Source organism: Nymphalis io, chromosome 20 (assembly GCF_905147045.1).
Source record: "Nymphalis io chromosome 20, ilAglIoxx1.1, whole genome shotgun sequence".
Taxonomy (NCBI): Eukaryota; Metazoa; Arthropoda; class Insecta; order Lepidoptera; family Nymphalidae; genus Nymphalis; species Nymphalis io.
This window is the reverse complement of record NC_065907.1, coordinates 6597131-6624848: the sequence shown is the minus strand read 5'-3', so window position 1 is coordinate 6624848 and position 27718 is coordinate 6597131. Positions and strand designations below refer to the sequence as shown.

Sequence of the window (27718 nt, the reverse complement as noted above, 5' to 3'; positions counted from 1 at the left end):
AAGCTTGCGGCGAGATTGAATATATAAATTAGGATTTATAAAATAGGAAAAGCCCTGTCCACGTTATCCTGGTTCCCATATATGTATATGACAATAGGTGTCATGGTGCTCGGTTGAACGGTAAACAAGTTTATGTACTACAGTGTTGTCTAGTTTACGAGTTACAATTAAATTTTCATGTGCTTAATTTGTGTTTATAATTCATCTCGTACTTAACGGCGAAGGAAAACATCGTGAGGAAACCTGCATGTGTCTAATTTCATTGAAATTATGCCACATGTGTATTCTACCAACCCGCATTTAAGCAGCGTGGTGGAATAAGCTCCAAACCTTTTGCTCAAAAGGGAGAGCAGGCCTTAGCCCAGCTGTGGGATATTAACAGGCTGTCACTTTTAATTATGTAAATATTATAAAAACCTTCTGTATGAAAACATAATCAAGAACGTATCGTAACCGTAATAAATTATCTTAATATCCTCCGATATGTCATCATGTGTTTTTTATATATAAGATGTAATCTTAAATATGAATACATTTTATATTTGATATTTGAATGAATTTGAACAAAACCAAATTATATTCTATCATTTTTCAATCCGTAAAAATTGAATGTGGAACTGAAATGATAATCATTTTCAATTACAACTAGATCATTGATTATAGTGAAAATTACAGCTAAAGAACATTAATTAAAATCAAATACAATATACATACTAAGTAATCAAGTGAGTTGACATAGCATGTATAAACGATTAGTCAAGTATTTTCGAGATAAGTTTTAATTGTGTATGAGTTTTTGTGCGCTTTGACGTAAATGCAAATATACTTTTGTATAACATTTTTTTAAATAATAATAAGAAGCCAGATGACTATGAGAATATAAATTGAGATAGAAATTGGTCATTAATGCTATGCCAAACAATGAGATTAATGTCCCTTAATCTCATTGTTTGGCATTGTTGTGTTGGAAGGGTGAGTGAGCTAGCTATAGGTACAAGGGCTTTAACATCCTAGTACTTAAGGTTGGTGGTGCATTGGTGATGTTAGGAATGTTTAATATATAATAAAATGGCTACCAGGTTTCCACCTACCTATATTATAAAAATAACATTGTTTACGTGCCTTACAAGTTATTGTTAGTAGTAAAAGTTAGTATCGGTTGGAACGTGTTAGAAGTCCTCATTGTACTTCAGTCAATATTGGAGTTTGCCTCGTGGCAAGTCTAAAAGTGGAACATATCGCTTACTTTTTGTTTATGTAAAGGTGGAGTCAGACGGTTCCATTTTCGTTCATTAGGTATTTTTCATTTCGTTCTTTCGCTCCAGTGATACGTCTTTTTAATTGATAAAAGTGACAAATGAATTCCTTAGTGAACCGATCGACTAATGTCGGATATTGTCATTTGGCATAGAAATTACAATTTTCTCGAAGAAACGTTCTTCAGAGTGAATGTGTCTGATATCACCTTAATTATCTTCGTGTATTAAGCCAACGTGTAGGTTACGCCATCTATCGAAAAGAGATTGTTCTATTTAGGATTAGATGTTGGCTTATGTGAAACAAATTTTCCATGAAATACACCGTCAACTGGCTGGATGGCGCTATTATATTATTTTAAAACTAAGCAAATTAACTTTTGAGTGTATGCAATAACTGCTTAGTTTGCACATAAACAAACTGTACAGTTTCAAATATCGTAACGTACTTACGTACGTACTTACAAGATAATGTTAATCAAAATTGGCTTCCTATTTTATTTATATAAAATAAATAAAAATAAAATATAATTTACTTTATTTTAAGAGCAAACAACTAAATGATTAGCAACGTTTGATGATATTACAATCTCTGAACCTTTTCGTACTTTAAAACGTCTACTGACCTTAAAAACTTGCAAAAAGAAAAGTGTTCCTACGATTATTTGTTAGAAAATTTTAAGGATAACCATGCAAGATAAAATATTAATAATTAAATATACTCCATTAAATGACCCTAAAATCTACGCCTAAAATCAAAGTAGAAACCAATCTTGGTTGGCTCAGTGGTTGAACTTGTGTGAATCTTAACCGAAGATTGCAGGTTCAAATAAGCAAGCATCAATGAATTTTCATGTGCCTATTTTGTGTTTATAATGCATTTTGCTGGGTTGGAATGAAAGCTCTAAATCTTCTCCTCAAAAAGAGAGTCTTTGTCAATCGGCGGAACATTTACAGAACTTTACTTCATCAATAATAAATAACTATTGTATCGTCATTTTACAGGATTACTTGATTGATGATTGAATATAAAGCTACTACTGGCTATAGCTTATTATTTTGGAATGGACTTTAGGAATTAATATATAGTCAGTTGTACATTTAAAAAGTATTTAATTGTATTTTTAAGTGCATTATTTTGAATAGGAACAGAAAACATAATAATCGCTGCTGTGCTAAATGTAATATAGACCTTATTTTAATTTTTACTTCTTATAGACAAATTGCGACTCATATTGTTACCACTATCGTTATTGCGATTGCGATAAGACACGCCCAACGCACGTGTTCGTTACTTTTTTTAGTAGTTAGGTATTCTTTATTTATAAGAAAATAATTGGCACGTGCGTTTGTGCAAGATAAAAAGAAATAATTAACAACTTTGCAGTACGTTTACTTTTATTTTTATAAAATTACATCGACCTAGCGGAGTTTTACTTACACAAACTTTCTGAAGTATATTAATTACAGTCACAAGGGACATAACATCTTAGTTCCCAAGGTTGGTGGTACATTGGCGATGTAAGTGATGATTAACATTTCTTACACTGCCAGTGTCCATGGGTGTTGGGACCACTTACCAACAGGTGGCCCATATGCTTATCCAGCTACCTATAAATAAAAAAAATAAAAAAAAATAAAAGTATAAAAATATAAATATAAGTATTATATAATATATAAATATAAGTATTATATATTATATATATATAATAAAATATAAATATAAGTATTATAGTTTAATTATATTCTTACAGACGATCAATGTCACAATTGCCATTAACGCTCAATAAAAAAGACAGAAATTTGACCGGAATACTTACTAGTAAAAGTACTTATAATTACTTACTAGTATGGGTTTTACTTCAGTGCCAAATAATAGAGAAATTGCTTGCCTAGATTTGAAACAGAAGCATATTTGTGCTTTTTCGCTGCTATTTAATAATCAATTCTTTAAAAAAAACCAATTGATTTTAGAAAGGTAGGTGACGTAAATGGCGCCTTTAATGATAAACAATCATCTCATCCAATTAACATAAGAGATAGGTATAAATCATTACTTTAAACTGCCGACCACAACAACAGCCTTACCTATAAGACTATTTAGCAGTTAAACAATCCTGTGTCTTCTACTTTCGAATGTCAAATCAATAATGACAGAAAGAGCAAAAGCAAAGCCGCTAAGCAAAGTTTATAAGTAAAGCCGACAGGTTTTACGTATCTCGTACCTAACCCAAATAAAAATCAATAAAAAGTATTGCTGTTTGGCAGTAAAATAACTGGCTAGTGAGCGGTACCCATATAAAGTGTATTAATTCTTCAATAATAGATTAAAAAATATAATAACTGATAAAAATGTTTTACTGAATAAATTTATACAATCGAAATTATATACATACTTTTATCAATTTCGTAGGATGAGAACATAAAAGAAAAACCGAAAAGTCCGGTACGATCGACATCTAACGGTCCCGAAAGGAACATCGATACAATCGCCGCCGTACCGTTAACATCCCTTTGTGTTTTAATCGATATCACATTTTTAAAATATCGATTTAAATTCACCTCCGTCGTCCGGCACGTGTTAAAAGAGCGTGCGTAAAAGGCGATTAGAAAGGGTGAAAACAAAGAATAATTTTAATAACTGATTTTAAATTCAGGGTGTAAGCTTGAGTCGTGTATGCGCCGCGCACACGTGGCAGTGGACATGAAAATCGTGCGTTTTATGAAACGACTAGAGTCGTATTTAAGTTATATCGATGTTAATAAAACATATTACATTGGATATATAAATCTTTTATATCCAATATATATAATTTGTCGCAATTTAAAGTTATCTATTTATTATTTGGGAATTGATAATCTCCATAATAATGGGAGTGTGCTACTCAATCAGTCCAAAAATGTTAAACGTATTCATGAGACATGGTTCGCTATATGGTAGGTGTGGTATGTTCTGAAATGTATGATAACTTTTATTTGTTTTTATTTTATAAAAAAATTAATACATTTTAATTGAAAGTTTAGCGAAGCAGCCTTTGTTTAATTTATTTATTCATTTAAGGAAACAGTTTATAATTGCAATAGGGAAGTTCGTGACTCCTGATCTACGTATAAACCAGTCACAGGTACAGGTACTTGATACCATCAGTAATATAAAATATAAAAATTTAGTTAAATTTATAAATTATGTTTGTAAAATATTAAAATTTATTTATTATAAAACGAGATGTATTTTAAACAAATGTAACATTTTCTACGTTCCATTTGGTTAAAAATGCATTTAATACGTACGTACATTTTTGTAGTTTTTAATTGCCTATTAAAAAACAAGCAATATATTGCTATTTTTAATTTAATTTAAAAATTACACAAATATATATATAAATAGCCGAGATGGCCCTGTGGTAAGAACGCGTGAATCTTAACCGATGATCGTGGGTTCAAACCCGGGCAAGCACCACTGAATTTTCATGTGCTTAATTTGTGATTATAATTCATCTCGTGCTTTACGGTGAAGGAAAACATCGTGAGGAAACCTGCATGTGTCTAATTTCACTGAAATTCTGCCACATGTGAATTCTACCAACCCGCATTGGAGCAGCGTGGTGGAATAAGCTCCAAACCTTCTCCTCAAAAAGAGGAGAGGAGGCCTTTAGCCCAGCAGTGGGACATTCACAGGCTGTTACGGTTACGGTTACATAATATTGTGACTATATAGAATAGTGAGTGACCAACTGATGATTGCTATTCTATCTTAGAAAGTGTATTCATAATTTAAAATTGAATCGATAATTTTCAAAATTAACGATAAAATACTTGCATCACTAAACATGTACTCAAGTCGTGCGCTACCCTGTCAATTGTTTTCAATATCAGTTCATTTCGATTAACACGATTAAAGGAATCTGTCTCTTTGACGGTAATCCACTTAGTATTCATAATGAGTTTTCGGTGGACTCGACTTGGCATTATGTGACCTAATTATAATAATTATGGTACTGTTTTGTATTTTCGGTGATTTTTATTGTACGTGTAATTATCTATTATAACGTAGCTATAAATTATAGAATCGATATTTTTACTGAATATTACGATTAGATTCGTAGTACTAACTATGCTTGATAAGCTTTTGCCTTATTATGATTATTAAAAAAAAATATAAATCGTTTTTTTTTTGCAATAATTTAAAAACCAAGTTCAAGAGATTATATCGTACATTCTATTTTTAAATCAAGATTATTTTTTGAAACATTGATGATGATGATGATGATAATTATGTAAAAAAAGTTAACGTTTTTTTATGATTATTCTAATTAAAATAGACCAAGACGTTTTTTTTTATTAAAAAAAAAACAATTTAAACAATAACCAGACCAAAGCATGAAAGGTATCTCCGACACTTCGTGAGCTTCTACACACATGCGTATTATAAAACTAATTGTTTTCTATAAATAAAATAATTACTTATTATATTTAAATTAAACGCTTATTATATTTAAATTTATTTCCAGAACTGATGATATTATTCATAGTGAAGATATTATCGTAAACAGTTTAATCGATGGTGGTGAATGGTTTTTGCATAATAATATTATATTTATTATATTTTCCTTTTTGTATTGCAATTGTTGTTTGTGACTTCCGCGTCATTACATTGTTATTTAGATAGTTTTATTTAAAATAAATAAGTTTTACCAAAATCAGTCGTGTGTAGCAGCTTCACTGCATTTCATAAGTGCAAGAAGTGCATATTAAACGTAATTGTTTTTAATACAAATAAAATATAATATAATTTCATTTCGGACGAATTATATATAAGAAAAAAATATTTCTAAGAACACAATTGATATGGCATAAAAGTTTTTATATTGTTGTGTTAAAATTTAATATTCTCAAAATTTACTCGACAAAAATGGGTATGCGATATAAGGCGGTATTTTTCGAAGGAGTTAAGGAAAATTTAATTCTGTTCCGACACATAGTTGGGCTGTTTCAAGGAACCTTCCACTAAGAACAATGAAGTGCCGGTAATGGCACATAATCCATCGACATTCTTATTTTCCTTTTTACAAAGAATCCAGGATGTATGGATATTTGCATGAATATTTATCACGATCGTTGGTTATGCCGTAAACCGCATTTTAATGCATTTTTATCTGACACATTGTAAAGTATGCTGCCTTCCGACTGGTATGCATTGCTCTTAAGTTTTAATGCCGTTTCGATATTTTTTTAAGGCTATTACTTATTCATAGATACTTGTTGTATAATAGCCGTATATATTATGAACATTTATGTTATTTTAATTTCGTCTGGAGCCTATGCTTTAAAAGAGTTGAAGGCATTTAATGAATTTTGAATGATTGTTATTAGTAAAAAAATATAATTAAGATATACTAAACAAAAGGAAATTCAATTTTCTTAGATTATTTAGCCGACTTTTCTTAGCCTGTCAAAATAAACGGGCATACAAAATAAATGCGAATGGCGGGAAAACCAACTATTTTTAGTTGAAAAAGTCATATAATCTTCGGCGGAAATGAAAATTGGCTGTACCTACTGTTTTTATACATCTTACCGAAGATCCCAAGTTTTTTTTTCTTATATGCTTTTTTAAATATATATAATGATATAAATTTGTGACATGGATAAATCAATTAAATTAATATATATTAAATCAAACAGTATATTTTGTGTAACACAAGCGATACGATCTTGCTAGACGCATCGCGTCCGTTTTTTTAGAGTTTTTAAAAGATCTAAACCTAACCTCAAATACTCAAGTTAGTAACGCAATGATAAATTATTATTATTTGCAGATAATATATAAAATTAATATAGTAAAAATTCAAAGTTACCTTACATAATTATAAGTGTGAAATTTAACCGTACTAAGAGGACAATCAATACCACACAGGAATTTATTAAAGTAGAAGTATAACTAAAGAAATTTATTATCAGATAATTTACATCAGATTATAATCTTATAATAATTATTAATAAAGTACAAATCGTAAACGAGCGCGAAGACTGGGCAATAGCTTCTCCTCTTAAGGTGATCTGATTCTTGGAGCTTATTCCACCATGCGGATTGGAAATACAGGCTCCACTTAGTGCGAGATTAACAAATTTAAAACACAAATTAGACATTAAAAATGAGTTGTATATGTCCAAGTATTGCATTTGCAATTTACCATTAAGATTAGCCAGCATAGGTTTCAACGTTGGGCTAAGGTTTCCTCTTCCTTTGAGCTGAAGGGTTGGAGTTTATTCCAGCACTCTGTTCAATCTGTTCTAATGCGGGTTGTTGGATACACATGTGGCAGGTATCCTCACGAGCACGAGATGATTGCCTGAGAATTAACCCGCAATCATTAGTTTATATTCATGCGCTCTAATCACTGGACCATATCTGTTGTTTTTGATGTCCTAAATCCTGGATCATGAAACAATAATAAACAAAACACGAAGTTTTTTTCATATAAAACCATATAATATAGTATATACTTTGCCCTTACTCAAAACTCCTTAGTAAACATAACAAATATTTTGTATTTAAGACGCAGATTAATCATTATAACATATTATAATTGTTTAAATGAACACTGTCCACGTAGAGCATAGCCTAGATAAATAATATAAATAAATTAAATACAACTTTTCCCACGGAGCAAGCGATCAGCTCAGAGTATAATTTATTAATTTGTTTTCCGTTAACGAGTTGAGCTAATGCGAACCGCTTCGCTTCTCAATCTGAATAAGATTATGCGAGGTAGAGCATTCATTGTTTCAAGTAGTGCCTAATATTATGAAAACCTTTTACATAGAAATTATATTTTTTTTTGTAAGATGATTAAGTCTCAATCATTTTAATATTATCTGTACTTGAAAAATTATGATCTAAAATACTTTTAATTGTATACACATGTTGAGGTTTGAGGTTTAACGTTGATAATTATAACTGTTTGGTTTTAAACCTTTTGTTTACACACACAGTCAGATTTAAATTGAAATAAAAAAAAAGACATTTAAATGTTTTGTTAATAGGTATGTATTTTTAATTTATATTAATTTATTTCTTATAATAATCTTTTCTACATATTTTAAGATTCGATTTTTTTTACTTATTAATTGTCATAATAAAATAAAAAAAAATATACTACTATTTATTTAATTGTTCCTTTCAAAATTAGGTGTACCAATCATTAAATATTCTACAAATGAACATGTTAATTAGATATGACATCTATTTCAGAATATAACACGTTACAAAAATCGTTCATTTTCAGAATATAACAAACAAAAAAAAAATATATTTTTAAAAAAATATTTCAAATCTATCGTAGCTGTTGTAATATTCTTAACACGATTATATTTTTAAGATTAATATTTTGTATCGTTTTTTTCATATTGCGTCTATTGTGGTGCCCCATTATATTTAATCCAGGGTAGCGTATGGATCACGTAGTGTTTGTACGCATCAATAATTCATCGTAGCAATAGTCAGGTGGACAAGTTCGCAATAGTAATGGCTAGGTTATGGTTAGCGCTAAACAGATGCAAGATATCAGCTTAAAGCGATTGAAGAATCTTCAAACACATATTAACAATCCAAGAAAATAATTTAACGGGTACTATGAATTATATACCTATGTTTATGTTAATTGAGAACGCAAAAAATGCTGTTTTATACTAAATCTAGTACAAATCGCTGTTTATCTGCTATCTCTTTCTGATATCAGCAAATGCTGAATATCTAACTAATGTTATTAATGAGACAGTGAGTTTATTTGTCACATTGTCACGTCTTAACTACTCAACCGATTATCATGCAATTTTACATGCACATAGTTTGAGGTAAGGAAAAGGAGAGCGATGTAACTAATATCGGAGCCACCTCTCGCACGTGAGCGAATCCGCGGGCTGAAACTATTTAGTAATTATTTAATAAATATACACAAAATGATATGTATTCTCTTTAGTTATGAAGAAAATTATCATATGATATGAAATCATAGTTTTAATAGTAAAATGTTTGTTTCTTAAACCACATGTGCGCGGATTGCGGCTTTTATCAATTTGACGACTATAGCGCCACCATTATAAGATGATCTACGATTCTCCCCACCACACACACATTTTCGCGCAAAATGTGAAAAATTCAACAGAGTTGCGGAGGTTTTCTACGAATGGTCCTGATTAAAGCATCGATTAGGAAGTTCGACACTCGGCCTCATAATGTAAATCGGACTTATTTTAATCGATTCGCGAAACTTATTCAAATACACTAATCGACTAATGGATCCTTTTGTACGTTTGATTACAAAGTGGTTGTTTGTTGTGTAATATGAATGAAGATCTCGTAAATGTATTTTGATACTACGTTAGTGGTTATTGTCTTCGTGCCAAATAGGCGCTCTATTTCTAACAATACGCTCTTACCAAATCGATTTAAATTGTTCTAATTATGCTAGAGATTTTGCTTTGCAGACTAATATAGTTTTAGTTAAATTGTAACGAACTTTGTAAAGGCTTTATTTTCTTCTTGGCTTAGAATTGAAACATAAAAATAATTGTGTTAAAATTTTATTTAATTTATCATAAAAGCATAACAATTTATTTGTATGCAACCGCAAAAAACTAATTTATTTATTGTAATTTATCAATTATCTGTTATTTTATCTATTAATTTTTTCTCGGATACTCGTGAAAACTTTAGTACCTCTATCTGGCTACACCACAATGTTAATGTAAACCTGTTCCCTTACGCGCTACGAGCGCTGCACTATCTTAACCCTAACTAATAATATAAATGCGAATGTGAGTTTGTTTATTTTACGCTTTTACGCCTAAACCACGAAAATAATTTTAATAATTCTTTCATCTAAAGCATATATAGCTCTCATAGAAAGCTACATTATCAGGGAGTAATATAGGCTACATTTTGTCCCAGTATTCCCACGGGAACGGGAACTACGCAGGTGAAACCGCTAGTTTTTATTATAAACGCGAAAGTGAGTTTGTTTTTTTTATTATTATTTTATAGGTGGGACGAGCATATGGACCACCTGATGGCCACCAATGCCCATAAACATTTGCATTGTAAGAAATGAAGAAATTAACCATCGCTTACATAAGTACCACTCTAAAATTACTGGAGGAAGTTAAAAGCTTAATGGATAGGATCAAAGTTTACTTTTATAAATCGGTAAACAGCCGTATATCATTGAAATATTAAAAATAAATACAGTTATAAAGGATCAATATAGTAAATATAGAGTCATAATATAGACTAAATTGAGTGTAACTATACACTAAATTACAAAATTATTCTGTTTAAGGAAAATAGACCAACATAACCACAACTTACCACAAATAACGATCTCTTAAAGGAAAACATTAAAAAGATATATGTCTGATAATAATGTCTTGACTAGTTTCGGCCACAGTGGCTATTTATTCTCAACAGTGGACACAAATATGTGTGAAAAAAAACACTGGTGAGTTGTCAATACCCGCACTCATAAGCCAATAGAACAGTGAATCCGACATGAACGAAGGGAGATTAGGCGTACGCTTTACGTGATTACTGAGGCACAGGAGAATAAAGTCTCAAAACTTCCAAACTCCATGCCGATAATGAAATTTTTTACAGAGAAACTCAATAACATGTTATTGGCCAACCCGGGGTTTGAAGCCAAGACTTCGAGATCTGCAGCTAGCCAATAAGCCAGTATAGTATTTAAATACATATATATTAAAAGGCGAAATATATTTGTATCTTAGTTACATAACTATGACATTGTTATATTCTTTAGTTTGAATATCAGAAGTTTTTTTTTTCCAATTAAAAAAGTTTGAAGCAAAGAAGAAATACTTTTTGCTGCTTATAAAAACTTATTGGGTTTTTCTTTAAATTATTAGCAAGAATCAAAAAGAACATCATATTCTGAACGTATTGTTGTTTATGATGCGAAAATAAAATCAATTAAATTAAATAATATGGTGATCCTTTTACAGGATATATTCTTTATTAATATTACAAGTAAATATTAATATTGCCTGATGTTTTGATTCCAGATCCCCGAGTCATTGTTTAATCTGACCAATGCTAAGCCGCTAAACTAGGATAACCCGTGCTTTGGTATCGTCGGTGCCGTGGTCTGGTGGAAGGGTAATTTGAGTTATAATTGTATATTTATTCTTTTTGAAGAAATAAAAAAAAATATTTTATTAGGGAAAATTATAAATTTTTGTCATTTTTTTTTAAATCTAACCGCCTAAGGGATATTTATTATAAAAGAGTAAATAAAATTTGATTTATTTTTGAATCAGTTTATTTGATATCTCATCTTATTCTATCTTATAATACCTTAAATAAGATGCTACTAAAGTTGGCTTAAATAGGCTGTACATTAAACTAAATTTATTTATAAATATTTACAAAAAATATACTAAATAATTATTCCTTTGGAATGAAATGAAATGTATTTGGACGGAAATATTTTCTTAATATTAAAAATACTATTTTATGATTTTCTATTAATTACATAAATTAAAATACTGATAATTCTTGCAATTAAATTAATAATACAATTTAATTATATAACAAATATATTATTAAATAAGGCTTATCTTACGCATGCAATACATATACATAAAGTTACTAAATTTTTATTATTTGAACAAAGATATGAGATATAATTTAGTCTATTTTTTTATTATAATAAAACTAAATAAATAATTTCATTTTTTGTTTGATATTGATGTAACGTATTGATGTATTTAATATGAATAAATTTAGTATATATGTTGTATTTGGACATTGCACAGTAATTTCATATATTGCACAATCTAGCCTTTATATTTAAAACTAATCTATTACTATAAATATATACAAAACAGATTAGCCTTAGTTAAAAATATTATGTGACCATAGTCCGTTCAGCAGGCATAGGTATCATGTTGTATGTAAACTTTTGGGTGTAGTCGGTCATTTTGAGAGTATCCGACCAAGGAGGACTGGGATTCCATCGGTCCATTCCGTCGGTGCCTTCTAGACTTAGCGGTGCTGGCGCTACACGCATTCTCTTCGCAGCTGGGTATTCGATACCTGGACAAAGTACAATTTAAAATATAGATTTGTTAATACGTTTATAATTATTTTGATGTTTGTTTAGATATATCTAAAAATAAGACAACATTTCATTTATATTAAAAAACGCTTTGAATATTTTTCAATATTTTTATTTGTCAGGTTCAAATTTATATATATTTGTATGATAAAAGTAATTGTTGTTTTCAGTAAAACCATTATTATCTTTATTACATTGTTCTAGGACACGATATTACAATAAAATTCATTTAATTAGAAGTGATTGCGTATTTTTATATGCAATTAAATTCGAAGTATTAATTTCTTTCAGCAGGTTTTTCCCAGGTTTGAGTTTGTTCCTTTCAGAACTGAGAACTGAATTAGCTATTATTTTGACTAACTATGAGAGATTTGATTTTTTTCTTAACTTAATATAAATTCACGATAACTTTATTTGTTAATAAAATATAAATATGATTCTAATACATAATTTTTTAAATATGACAATTTTTAAAAAAGCCGTCATACCAAATTTGATTAAATTTGGTATAATGGCTTTTTTCTACTAAATTTTATTTAAGCAGACAAGAGCTTCTTAACTAAGTGTTACAAGTACATATTAAATAGAACTAATTGTTATAATGAAGCTGCCATCTATTTAGAAGTTTACATCAAGAATCCAATCCAAATCCAATAAATTCAGGAGCTAATCTTTTATACTAATATATTAAATATTACAACATTATTATAACTAAACTTATATAAAAGTAACCGTAAAAATACCATTGGGTTAAGGACTCCTTTTTAAGAACAAGATATATACCATCATGCTACATAGGGGTTTACCATGGATATTACAATATCCAAGATCAAATGGACGTTGTGCTACATTAAGTAATATAAATATACCTTCAATGGTTCCACTCGAGCAAGGTTCTTGTGAGTTATACTGAACATGCGGATACTGCTCGTAGTATTCCCTTTTTGCATGCATGGGATACATGTACATGTTGCTGTTTATGACAACATCTGGAGCGTCGTAGTGTAAAGGTGATCTAGGGACAAAAACATTCTAATTATAAAATGTATAAAAATTAAATTAATGTATTTTTCATTTAATTATTTTATAATACTTATGTACATACATATTAATAGTTAAATAAGTAAATGGGTATTGATCGAATTTCGCCCATTGTTAATATTTCAAAGACTAGACTGCAGACTAGCTATTATAGTGCACAAGTGTGTGCGAAAAACAGATGTATTATATATATGGGAATCTTCACTCTTGTAATCTAAATGAATGGTAATCCGAATTGATACGGGATTTTAATGAATTTTTACTGTTTCAACCCGGTATTTGAAACAGTGATTTCAAGATCTGCTGTCTTATAAGTTAGACAGTTATAATATTGTAGAGACTAAATAAATATAAATATTATAATACTCTAATATATTAAACATAACTAAAATATAATAGCAAGCTTAGAATGAGAGTTCAATAACCTTTTACAAATACAGATATAAATTTTGAATTATTTCTTAATTATTTGACCAAATATAGAAAGAATGGAAAAAAATATATTTAATTTTATAAGGCCAAGTTCCACACTGACCTATTACTGAAGTGTACATTGAGATTCGATTTACGACTTTTTTCTCTACAACTTATCGTATTTGGTTAACGCTAACGAATTGAATATACACACATTTAATTGAATTTTGAATCTTATCCCGTTGAATTTAGGATTATAGTCGATGGTAAAAATGTAAATGTTTTGTGGTGATGGCGACTCCACAATAAATATGGTAATGAAAGGTGTCAAATTACGCGGATGGACAGGCGGACGGACAGGGTGATGATTTTCTTATTTATATTCCCTCGCTGTGACATGACGAATACAAATTGTACGATGTGACCTTGTGTGTTTGTTTGTTTTTTTTAGTAATGTAAGACGCTGTTGGATACTAAAGATTTGTTGTATAAACGAACTAACAATTTCATATGAGAAAATATCTCTGATACAAAAGGATGAAAATTAATTTAATAATGCATAGATTATGAAAGCGTTATATTTAAGTTATTGGAATTAAATATTGTAATAAAATTTAGCTTTACGTATATATAATTTACTTTTTCCAAAGACTTCTGCGTCCCTGCCTTTTAGTCTCCTTTTTTTACATATATTTATTATTTATGACTCCGTTACCTACTTATCAATAATTAGGTTCTGGTTGGTGGGTTTTGAGGTTTTAGGGTTCGACAACGTATGTACCAAATTTCACGATAATCGGTTGAGTATTTAAGACGTAAATGCGTAACAAGCAAATGACTTTACTTTCGCATTTACAATATTTTTAAGGATGAAATACCGTAACCGTAACAGCCTGTGAATGTCCCACTGCTGGGCTAAAGGCCTCCTCTCCTCTTTTTTGAGGAGAAGGTTTGGAGCTTATTCCACCACGCTGCTCCAATGCGGGTTGGTAGAATTCACATGTGGCAGAATTTCAGTGAAATTAGACACATGCAGGTTTCCTCACGATGTTTTCCTTCACCGTAAAGCACGAGATGAATTATAATCACAAATTAAGCACATGAAAATTCAGTGGTGCTTGCCCGGGTTTGAACCCACGATTATCGGTTAAGATTCACGCGTTCTTACCACAGGGCCATCTCGGCTTTTAAGGATGAAATAATACCATAATATATAAACAGGTTTGCGTCTTTGTAATAAGTTTACTGTGTATATTACTCACCTATCTTCGCTTATGGTAGACTGTGGTGAATGAGTGGAATAGTCCACTGGCCCTCGTTCCGTGTATATCCTTTCGCATCCATATTCATCAGTTTTCTGGATATAAGGTGTAATATGGTAACCAGTGTAATCGACCTCTGTGCTCTCTACGTATTGGTACTCTTGGTATGGGTCTGAATAGCATGGTTCTCGTCGGAAGAACTTTTGGCATCGAGGGTCTAGCATTCCGCAAGGCTGATTCTGGTAACCATAATACTGGTAAAGCCATGAGTTAGCCAGCATTATCGATGCTTCTTCTTCACTGTTAAGTATAAAGTAAACTTTTAATTAAACACAAATTAGAAAATTTACAAGAAATATTTTGATATATAATTTATAATAACGACATAGAAAAGTAATTCTGCTTATGCTATTCTGTAAGAACTCACTTATGGTGATATACTATTTTGATGCGTGTGTTCTTGAAATGTTATATTTATTATGGTCAATGTCGCATATCATTTTCTGACATTTTATGACCAATTCCTGCGGTGAGTCTCGAGTTTGTTCTTAATCACGCACATGATTCTTAATATTTTTCTGTAGATATCCTCAGTTATAAAACAAAATATTCATATATATTGAATGAATATGTATTATATGAATAATAGTAACAAAATGAGGTTTTACTGAACCACAGTCTCATATTATTACATGTACTTATATGAATAGAATTTATCAATTTTGTAATGTAGAGCAAATCTGACTTTTTTATATTTTTTATTTAGCTTTGTATGAATGTATATCTATATATGTATGTCTTTTATTTTTCAGCATACATTTATTCCTTCTAAGATATGTTATTATAGTATAATTGTTTATTAACATTTGTTTTGTAACATGTAATATCGTTTGAAGTCCTAATGCTTTTAGTATATTTAGTGAAGTGATTAGGGTACGTGACTTCGGTTTTCTGTTATCACATGCAGGTAAAATGTGGCTTACCTCAAAACCTGATTAGTAGCAACAATGAATTGTCGAGGAGTATCAGCAGCATCTTTCACTTGCAACACCATGTGTATCCAAAGGAACTGACCGCTTCGTTGCTGCAACTTCACTAGCAGTATGCAGCATTTATCTTGATCCGATTGAGTTACTGAAATGAAAGTTTTTACTTTTATTTTCCAGAACTGCTAATGTTATTTGTAAAGTTAGATTTTACTACTAAGCCTAAAGTTATACCATATTACACAATGAATGGTTTATCTAACTTCTAATTGAATAAAGACCATAATGGTTTTCACAAAGTCAAGTTTTCCTGCTAGCCAATTTTTTGTGCTAACAGGTGCAATTTCTATTTCCTCACTTTTATATAAATAATTTAATTGATTAAAATCTGGTATTAACGTAGGACCATCAGATTTACGTGCTTTCCAGGTAACACTGGCAACTTCCTATCTCCAGATTGCTACTGAGAATTTCTCGACGAACACAGTAACTTTCTATAAAAAATTAATTACATTTAAAAATGAGAATCAAAAGGACGTTAACGTAATTTTGCTCTCCTAAAAATTTAAATTCTGACACTAAAACTTTATGCGTTCAAATCGATGGAAGGAGATGGAAATATGATCGAAAACAATTTTTTTTTACATACAAAAATATTGAAATTACATTATTGGTTTGTTGGTGTTACGGTATAAATTATAAATTTACTAAGATAAAATAATATAAATCTTTGTCCGCTATCGGTTCTTCTGTAATGGACTAACAAACTTACGTAATTATCTTCCTTTAAGGATCGGCATAGCAATTTAGCACGGAAACGCTGTTTGCATTGCTACCATTCCACGCGGACATGATTCGTATACCAACATATTAATTAAGTTAAAGTACTGTTACGTATCTCATGTTTTCTAATTAAATTACTGTAAATACAATAATCATTAACCATCTCTCGGCAAAGTTGCACTAATGTTTTCACAAATTCGATTTCTTCCTGTGGCAGATTTGATCATTACCACTCATTACTGAATAATGGCATTTAACAGTCCGAAAATATATACTAGTTGAGTGTCTTGCCGGTTCTTTTTAGTAAAAATCTTAGTTCCGAACTGGTGTTAAATTCAAATTTAATTTTACTATGTAAAATTTCGATTCAAAATCCATCCAATCCAGTAAATGCTTGAATAATATACTTTCACTTATGCCTCGTTCTTTTGGTTTTTATAATTGAACGACACTTGATAGCAGAGCACTTGATAGTGAGTTTTTACATTCGTCGACGGACATTGTCCTTGAAAGAAATGTTATACATTCCATTCATCGTCAACGTCCTCCAAACATGAGAACTAAAAAGTTGTTTATGCCTATATTTTCCCGAAAGGACAGTCATAGGAACACAGCCGAGTTCGCACAAGGCCCTACTATCAGTAATAGCTAAACTATACTGTTACAAATAATAAATAAATAAACATATTACCATAATATTTGTAATAGTTAACATTAGCTAGTAAAAGTAATTAAATCCATAAATTAACGGCTTTACTCATAAACTTTGCTTAGTGGCTATTTAGTTAAACGTTGATTTCTATCTTTCTGTCATTATTGATTTAAAAGAAGAAGACCCAGCATTGCTTAACAAATTTATATATAAGGCCGTAAATATTATAAAATAATTATTAAGAGTTAATAAATGAATGTACTCACTTAATCTATGTTTGGTTTGAGCTTCCCGTAAACTATCCCAGTGTAGAATTTGATACCACGATATGTCCACTAATTCTGACTTTTTCCAACCTAGGTACCATTCGCCGCTGAAAGAAAATGGTATTTGTACTGCACATTAAAAAAGGTAATTAACATAAAAGTAAACTAAAGTATATTGACTAGAAGCGTAACATATATGTTGACTGTTATTAAGTTTGAAAATTTAAATATTGATTGTAAAGCTAGACGAAAAAACTCCGATTTTAACTGTAACAACATATTAGAACATCTTACTTGGTATCTATATGCAGTATTTTCATATCCATTGCGTGTATTGTTGTAAATACGTTAGTAGCACCATGGGCCACACATTCACGAGTTTCAGGCATAGCCAGGGGAGTGCACGATGCTAGGAACACTGGCTCATTTCGACTGCATAACGGTAAGTATGACACGTAGTGGCCTCGAACTAAAACTACCTACAACACAACAGTTTAATTAATTTAAAAATTAAATAAACTGTAATTCATTGTTCAATTTTTACCTCGATTCGAACAAATTATTAAGGAGTAAGACATAGTGTAGCACTAACAGCCTGTGAATGTCCCACTTCTGGGCTAAGGCCTCCTCTCCCTTTTTTTTGAAGAAAAAACCTTCTCCTCATAAAAGCTTATTCCACCACGCTGCTCCAATGCGGGTTAGTGGAATACACATGTGGCAGAATTTTAGAGAAATTCAACACATGCAGGTTTCCTCACGATGTTTTCCTTCACCGTCAAGCACGAGATGAATTATAATAACAAATTTAGCACATGAAAATTCAGTAGTGCTTGCTTGCACTGAACCCACGATCATCGGTTACGATTCACGCGTTCTTTCCACTAGGCCATCTCGGCTTTTAAGTAAGACATATTATAATAAAATATTTTTATTAAATAATTTTGCTTATAATAAAATCAATGAGAATTTCTAATAAAATAAATAGAATAGACTAATAATAAATTTAAATAAAATTTGATGTAACAACAATAATAGATGTTTTTCAAAAAAATTGAAATCCTTACTTTTTGGTCACCAAATCTCATCTGGCGTCTTGCGTTTCTCGAAACATTCATCCTACAGAAGAAATGCCTAGTCTTTGGTACATTTTCAGTCTCTCCATTGCTCCCTTTGTTGAGTTCTATTTGGACCATTTGGTGATCTTGTCTGTCTATTATGTCATATACGCTATCACCGTGTATTAAAAGATCTTCCTATAATAAATAAGAATAATCTTAAAACCATATTTTAGTGAAGTCACATATTACCATATTTTTTTTTTCTTTTTGAATAGATAGATTTAATAAGTAATTACAAACCATTGAATGGCCCAAATATTCCGCTGCATTTTCCGATATGTATAATAGTTTTCCGTTCTGTGTCATCATCATCATAAAACCGTTCATTGCCTGAAAAAGACATTGTAAATGTCACAAGTGATTTTATGGTTTCACGGTGAGCGCTCGTAAACTTGAAATAAAAATATACCTTTGAAAATCCGATATTAGGTGTAGGAGTAGGTTGCTCTTGGTACTGATAACTGAAGTCGTGACTCTTGAACACTAAAACAGAAAGAAAGACGGAATTATGGGTGAAGTAATAGCAACAGGAGATAAGATAGCGAACTAAATGCATTTTAAACGTCTTAATATGCCTTTTCGTGACTGAAGGTGAAACAAAAAGTTTGGGGACGTTTTCAAAACATGGTCGAGATTTCGGATAACGGCATACGTGATGAGCTTAGCCAAAGATTCGGAGCATGGGAAACTGTACGAGTTAAATTTTACGCGGATGCGAATAAATAGTGTTTGTGGTTAATTAATGATCGTTGTTTGATAATCACGATGTAGCATCATGCTCATGTTTGGAAAACGTTCATATTATTTTATAATTGTAATGTTACTAGGATTTCTCGAATATATGTTTTGTCTAAAGGTAAAACTTTACTCTTAGCATTTTATATCAGTAATTTATATTATACTTTTAATTGACTTTATGATATAGTTATTGTTCAACATATGGAATTAAATCCTTAACTAACGACATTTATTGAATCATCAGGTCAAGGCAAGATCAGTGAAAATTAACTTCAATATTTGCACTTTATTATATTAGAAACAAACAATGATCACCAAAAGTCTACTTATATACTTGGACAGTCTTAATTTGTATAGGGAACAGGCTTGGCTGCTCTGAAGTAAGAACAGGTGAATTCTGGATTCAATTCGATCGGAAACCCTAATTTGTATTTTTTGAGGCTCAAGCCTCGCGTGCAATATATCAAGTTAGGATAATCAATCCAACGAATAAGGAATAAGTAAATATAACTAAATGAAAACTTCTATTATATTCGATATATTTCGTGTAACATCGTTAGTAACTTTTTGTCAAGCTTTTCAATTTCAGGCTGTCAAGCATTCAATTGGACTGTTTTTACCTAGATACTTTTTTTGTATAAATTTTCAATTCTTTTATTAAAATTATATAATTTACTTTATTTCAAAAACTAAATATTTAACTTCCGAATATATCATTCCTTAAAAAACTAAATTTTTGCAAGTTACTTTGTAGGAAAAATCGAATATATAAAATTTAATGCTTGATTTTGTCCGTATTTTATACGTTCACGCATCGCTCCTCCGATTGAGTTGAAATTATATACAGTTGTTTTTGGCACTTATGTAAAGGTTTTTGCCATATTACTATAGCAGGTGGCGTTCGATTCATTTCGGTGAATTATTAACAAAAAAATTAAGCAGAAATTGTAACGCGTGCTGTTCATTCGGTAGTTTAATTTATTATTCATTGAATTATTTAATGTTTTTAGCTTAAACTAATAAACACTTAGTTATAAACTTGTGTATATGTGTATATATATATAAAACAAAAAAAAGAAAATTTTATTAAAATGTTATGAAAATAAGTAAATCTTAAAATTAATTATTAACGCGATTCAAGATACATGAAAATTTATTGGCACCTCGCCCAGGCTTGGCCCCACAATCTTTGGTTAAGATTGACGTGTGTCATATTGACTACAGTAACTTTAATAATTAATAGCTTACCTTGTTGAAAGTAGTTCATCTTCCTCACATAGACGCACACTAGGGCCATTAGTTGCAGTTGTGACAGTCTCTGTCTGGTTGAAGGAGGTAGTGGAAGCAGGTCCCGCAGGTTTGAGATTTCAGCATTTATAAGGTCGCGTCGCATCTTACTAGCGCCTTTTGTTGACTTGGTTGGTTCAAATCTGGATCAGTATAATAATTATTATTGTTACATAATATATTATAATTTTTTTTTTCATTTAAAGTTATCACGAACCATATAAATATATATATTCAATAGGGTTTGCTTTTTTAAAATTGAACTAACGTTTTTTTAAATTTAATTTGTATACATAAATTAAAAAAAATGATTATATTTAAATATAATTTAGATATTATGACAAATATATTAATAATTCTATAAGCAAAATTGTTTACAATATAATTATACGTATATTTTATTTTCTACGTATCCGATCAAAATATATAACCTAAACCTTAGGGCAAGCAGTTCCCAAAACTTCAAATAATGTGACGTAAAGGATATTTTTCAATTATTTAGAGTTCAAGGGAAGCTGTAAGTATGATTATAAAACCTGATCACCCGCATAAACTTTATCATTTATTATAATTTATTGAGCTGAAAACTATCATCTAGGAAATGTTAAAAGTATAAACGATTCTAGGATCATAGACAATGCGCGGATACAGTGTTCCGGACAGGTGTATGTCGGCATGATACAGGGTATATTAACATAACGCGCAAACCATTAGAATTGTTGTAATAGCGCCGCTCGGCGGAAAGGACTCATGGATTTATTGCCTTACCTTAAGATGTTTATTGTAATGCAAATTCTATCACTTCATTTTAAATGCAAACAATTTCTTTTCCTATATCCTTCGCAGGAATACGAAATGAGATACGAATGATTTTTCATTCATTTCTATAATCATTGATAATATCTCTGATTTGAAATTCACATGGTGTTTTTATATTTATAATCGATCTCTATATTTATGTCCAATTGAATATTTTATAAGCATTGATGTAACTTTCGAGGAACTGGTCTTGTACTAGTGCTAATTATGCGTTAGGTTCTTTAGAAATGTAAAGGTAATGTTTTATATCAATCGAAATATTTATGACAATAATAGAGATGATATAGTAGAATTAAAGCGTATATTAATCATTTGAAAAATATTTAATGTGTAATTATTTTGAATGAGTCATATTATTTAAGGTAAAATATATTTGTAATGTTTACTTCTCAATTGATGAAAATACTCTTTAAATATGTAGTCTTTAATATTATAAATCAGTTCCTTAACCAAAATCTAAGTTTAATACCTAAAATAAAACAAAATAATTAATTTATATTACAGCGTTACGTTCACATAACATGACAAGATTTAATCTGCATGAAGTTTTATACGCAGTTAATTCAGTCATTGTTCATACATTTCTGGTCACATAATCAATGTTTAGCGGGAAAGTGCTGAAAAAATTAAGATATATAGAGCCCATAAATATCCAATTGGAAGAAGGCCTCCTTTCCTATTAAGGAAAGATTTTAAATATCTATATAACTTGATTTTCGGTAGAATCTATATTCCTATAATATATATAATCTTTTAAAATTACGACTCAAGAGTGCTTGCAAGAGCTTACTTGAATAAAATGTATCTTGATTTGATCTGATTTCAGCATGTTTATCTGTAATGTTCATTGGAAACAACAAAATTTTAAATAATAAAAATAGTTTGAATGCGCAGTTTACAACACGGGGGGTCGTATTAGAAGTCAATCACAGTGAAACATAATTTTATAACCTATTAAGTACATTTCTTTTTGCTTATATTAACAATAAAGGAAGTAGCTAACATCGTATGTTAACATGCGTCGGCGCATCGCTCGGCTCTTTTCATCTCACTTGGGAGTCCTTTTTGTACCCATTAAGTTTTATTCGGCTTTTTAGTCGATTGTGAGAAATAAATGATTGGTGCCCCCGTCGCTTTATTAATTTGATTGAATTGTAGTTGTTTGTTTTGGTTTCGATCAAAGAGTAATGGTATTTAGAATTTCAGTTATTAGTTTTATATTACAAATTGATTTTGCATAATTTATTTGCTTTATAGTGTGTAAGAAAATATTAATATTGTGAAATAATTATTATTTAGTACTGCTTTAAATACAAAAAGCCTTCGGAGAAAAAAAATATTGTTACAAAATTATCTTGAAAATACAATAAATAAAAAAAGTTCTTTTTGAGCTATAATTAAAACTTCATATTCAAATTTATTTGTTTGAAATTTAGTTAATTTATGATACTGTGTAAGAATTATAGACATATTTCATTTTATTTTAGTTAATAAAATGCAAATCAATGAGTTATTTGGTAAAAGCAACAAAGTAAATTCAACAAATCAAGACTTAAACATTACATAAAAAGTAATGTAGGAGGAGTCAAACTTTTTATAGAATAAATTAAATAGATACCCAAGATGTTAGAAAATTTCCTCATCTCAATCTTATTAGTTTCGTATTTTTCGTTTCGTCAAAGTTTTTGTGAATGAAGTTCAAAGATCATTGTAATGCATTACCATTTACGTGTTGGAATAAAAACTTAACATTCCTTAAATAGTCGGACGTTGGGAGCATGAAACGTGGACATTTCACGGTATTCCAACACAGACCGTGTAAATTCTTCTTAGATTAGTTAGTTTGTGCTCAAAGCTTCTTTGTTCGAACACGTGTTCTAATGATGTATCGAAATGAGAAATTTGTTTTGAAATTGGGTATACTGAATGAATCTTTTTTGAATTTAGAAAAGTATTTATTTCGAGTGATGTATTCCATTAATTCGTAACAAATTACTATACTTATTTTCAATTATATATATACAAGTATATATATTATTTTTATTCATTAAAATTCACGTTAAAAATTATACAATACACAATTTTTAGGCAATAATAAATTTTATAAAAAAAGGAAAACCGTATAAAGAGTGATTTTGGATCAACTTTTTAATGTCAAATAAATCAATTAAGTCTTGCCTACAGTTGTTAAAAATGATTTAAATAAAGTAATATGTAAATACACTAACATTGTTCAATAAACAATGTCAGTATGCTTATTTATAATATTATAAGATAATTAATTGATCTGAATGATATGTTTATAGTATTTTACTCATCTACATTAAATACATTTAACAAACAAATATAAGGTCAAGCTAAATTAAAGCTAGAAGCGCTAAAATATTTTAACGTAAATATAATTCCGTTAATAGTTTTATATAACTTTAATTGTAGATAAGTCGACTTCAAGCCGAACATACGTCAAATATTTAAAATAATGTTATCGGTACTTCGACTAGAAGATTTCGAGCAAGCGTCATCGTAAAATTTCTAAGCATTTCTCAGCAGTTACAACAATTGACGTGATTACTTGATTACATACGATAATTCTGTCAAAAGTCGGCGAGATTTGACATAATGACGATCGAAACATTTTATCCGTTCGATCGCTTTCTATCGTCGAAGTCGATCGACTGCAACAACAGTAAAGTCGAGATAGATGATCAGATGTTTTATCCTATTTTTTTTTTTTGATTTTAGAAGCTTAGACATTTTTTGATTCATGCTCATTGTTGTTCTGGGGAATGTTTATTTGTCTGTAGATTATATTAACAAGTAACGACTTTGAGTCGTTTTAACAGAAAATAATTTTTAATAAGTTTTTGCGATTCAGATTAATAGTGTTCCACTATATACATTTTTAATTTTGAAACTAAATAACATGTTATACAATACTTACATAAAATTACCTACTATTATTTCATAAGAACATTACATTACAATATAATACATTGGAGACTTAAATCCTAGTTTATACAAAATATTTACTTACACGGTATGAAATATATGTATTTACCTTCAAATATTTAACTTTGTCACTTATAAATTTGTCAAGTTAGCGTTTATTTCTGGGCTTGACATTTTATTTTTATGAAAAAATGATTATTCGTTTTTTAAATATTCCTTGTAGAATTTTCTTAACAATTATTTTTTTCATTAATATTCTCTCGATATTAAATAAAGCTTTAAATACGTTAAAAATAGCGCTACGTAATAGTTGTTGATATTTATTTTTATACAAGGTTACGTTTGTATAAATTTACCTAACAATCTATGTGCGTTAAATATTATGTGCATGCGAATTTAGTGTTTATAATACTCCCATATAAGGTGAAAATGCCGTGAAACTGACAGACATCGTAGAGCGTGTACTCAGTTAACACTTAAGTAACAATAGGATTGATTTTCAGCGTCTTTACATCTCCGAATGGAATTATATTTCTTGCTATCAAAACAATTTTTTTGTAAACAAAACGTCACAGTTACGAAATATTTATATTTTGAATTACGAAACGTGGTAACGAAGTATCTATGTAATATAGTATGTATATGATATTGAGCATTATATTTCTGTTTATAGACATTTCGTCTTACTTATAAAGTTGGTCGTAAATATTGGCATTAATTGATGTTTAGGAGGTGAAAATTTAAGTGTAAATAATTAATGTATGTAGTTGGAGTGTATATTACGCTTCTTGTTTTTCTCGTTAAAATCTACACTTCAAATCATTTGTAACTTTAATTTAAGTTAATTTTAACAATTACTTAACTTTTATAACGTTTATTTCAAAATATAATATATTTTTATTAATTTAGTAATAAATACTTGAAGGAGGACATAGTTTTTTTTGCTGAAAAGTTATTCTTTTAATTTTTTAATATGAAAGTGTAAAAATTGACAAAAACAAATTGTAATGTGTTTTTTTGTAAAATAAAATGATTTTGTTATCAATATAATTAAAAAAATATGCGAAGATGTACTTTAATATATGCAATAAAATAAGGATAAATAAGGAGAAAGGCACATAGAATACTCAGGTTGTAAATATATAAATGTTCTGTATATATACAATATAAATTTTCATTTATATTTTTTTATAAAGCGAAACTGTATCAATATATAAGGTTCGTATAATTGTTATAATATAATTATAACATTATATGTATTGAATTGTAGTAGAATGATCGAGGGAACCATTTGACTAAATTTTTAAGACATACAATTATAATAATAAACCTCATTCAAGTTAAAAAAACTAAATTAAATTCTATCAATTTGAAATAATAAATGTTTGATAATACATCTATGGAATAAGGTCCAAAACCTTTTCCTTAAAAAGGCAGAGGAGGCCTTAGCCCAGCAATGGGACATTCACAGGCTGTTACTGAATACATCTATGTATGATCCATATTAAGAGTAATACTGCTATGTTTAATAGAGTTAATTAGTGAATCCATATGTAATAACAAAGTTTATAACAATAGCAATCTTAAACAGAATGGCTAAACTATTGATGAACATAAAACTTTATTTCGATTTCTTATTTTTCATATTTTATTGTCGTATTAATTATTATGATTAATAAATTAAAGTTAACAATAAAACCTTATAAAATAATATCTGTGGTGTAGTTGTTGTGTCTATTGTATGTTTACTATAATTTATTACGATCTAATTAAGAATGTAAAATAATAGGTAATTAATTCTATTAATCTATCTTTGGAAAATACAGAAAAAATCCCGTCGGATATTCTTAGTAATAATTAGCAAATGTATGTATAATTTATTAATTTGATTAATTTATCTTTGTAATAAATTGTTTGTAAAAAATATTTAAACTGCATTGACAATAAATATTTATATTTTTTAAATGTTATATGAAATCATATTAAAATATAAATTTAAATCTTACCTTAGAAACATTTTGATAATTGTAGTTTTATAAAAAATTTATACTTTAATAATAATCACTTGAACACACTATCAATGAAACTCCATATTTAATTAATACTAAATTAATAATAAATAAACACGACCACACAATACGAAAGAAAAAGTCTCAATGATTGCTCAATAACAACCCTATTCATAAAACTTCACTAAATTAATGTCATATTCTAGCCATAAAAGCAACCATAAACAACACGTGCCCGACATAATTTAACACCTATACAACCTCACAGCGCGGCCGAAGCACATTGTAAAAAAAAAACGATTTCCAAATTCAAAACTAATGATAACGCGTCAATATATGCGTGAGCTTTTTATGAGAATGAGATTAGGAGCGATCCTGAAGCTCCGATACTTCCGTGCGCGAGCGCATCGGGACAACGACTATAAAAAGCCTCCGTTGAACCTCTCTTTCCCGCTTGCGTTATTTTCTTTTTTGTCGAAAAACACGCAACGGAGCCTTAACGAGTCCCGTCGTGTCGAGGGACACATCCAATTTCAAAACGATTTTAAATACTTTTGACTCGTCATCGGAAAAAGTAGCTTTCGTTTTAAATCTAAAAAGAAAATTTCAAAGAACGACTTTATTTTAAGGCACATCAAACGCGTGCGAGGGAGACAGATACATATCTCTTAGTCGCGTTTTTCCGTTGTTTCGGCGTGAAAGAAATGGAATGAGTGGTGTTTTACGAACATTGCTTCAAATTAATGAGTTCGAGAGGGATGTAAGTAATGTTGTAATTACCGATGGCTTGAGTAAAAGAGATGATAGTATCGTGATTGTGAATAATGACAGTTATTGATACTTTAGTTAAGTGCGTTGGTTTGAAGTGCGCGACGATTTGCGCAGAGGCATGTGCAATGAATCTTGATACGAATTCTCAAGTTAATTAGTTTTTAATGAGTGGTCGTTCCGTCGAGCCTGTTTTTAAAAGCAACTTTTTATTTACTGATCTTCGTTGTATATA

At 29.7% G+C, this 27718-nt stretch overlaps 1 protein-coding gene across 1 annotated transcript; it reads right to left on the bottom strand.

Annotated features, from left to right (window-relative positions):
• Window positions 1-11986: 11986 nt before the first annotated feature.
• LOC126776344 (PAS domain-containing protein cky-1-like) lies at window positions 11987-27091 on the bottom strand. The gene is made up of 11 exons (XM_050498802.1): window positions 26713-27091; window positions 20900-21081; window positions 19323-19396; window positions 19154-19243; window positions 18860-19048; window positions 18090-18274; window positions 17796-17902; window positions 16092-16242; window positions 15109-15408; window positions 13261-13406; window positions 11987-12369 (listed from the first exon to the last, which is right to left on the bottom strand). The coding sequence occupies exons 1-11, from the start codon at window positions 26721-26723 to the stop codon at window positions 12182-12184; spliced, it is 1623 nt and encodes a 540-aa protein (XP_050354759.1). The 5' UTR covers window positions 26724-27091; the 3' UTR covers window positions 11987-12181.
• Window positions 27092-27718: the final 627 nt, after the last annotated feature.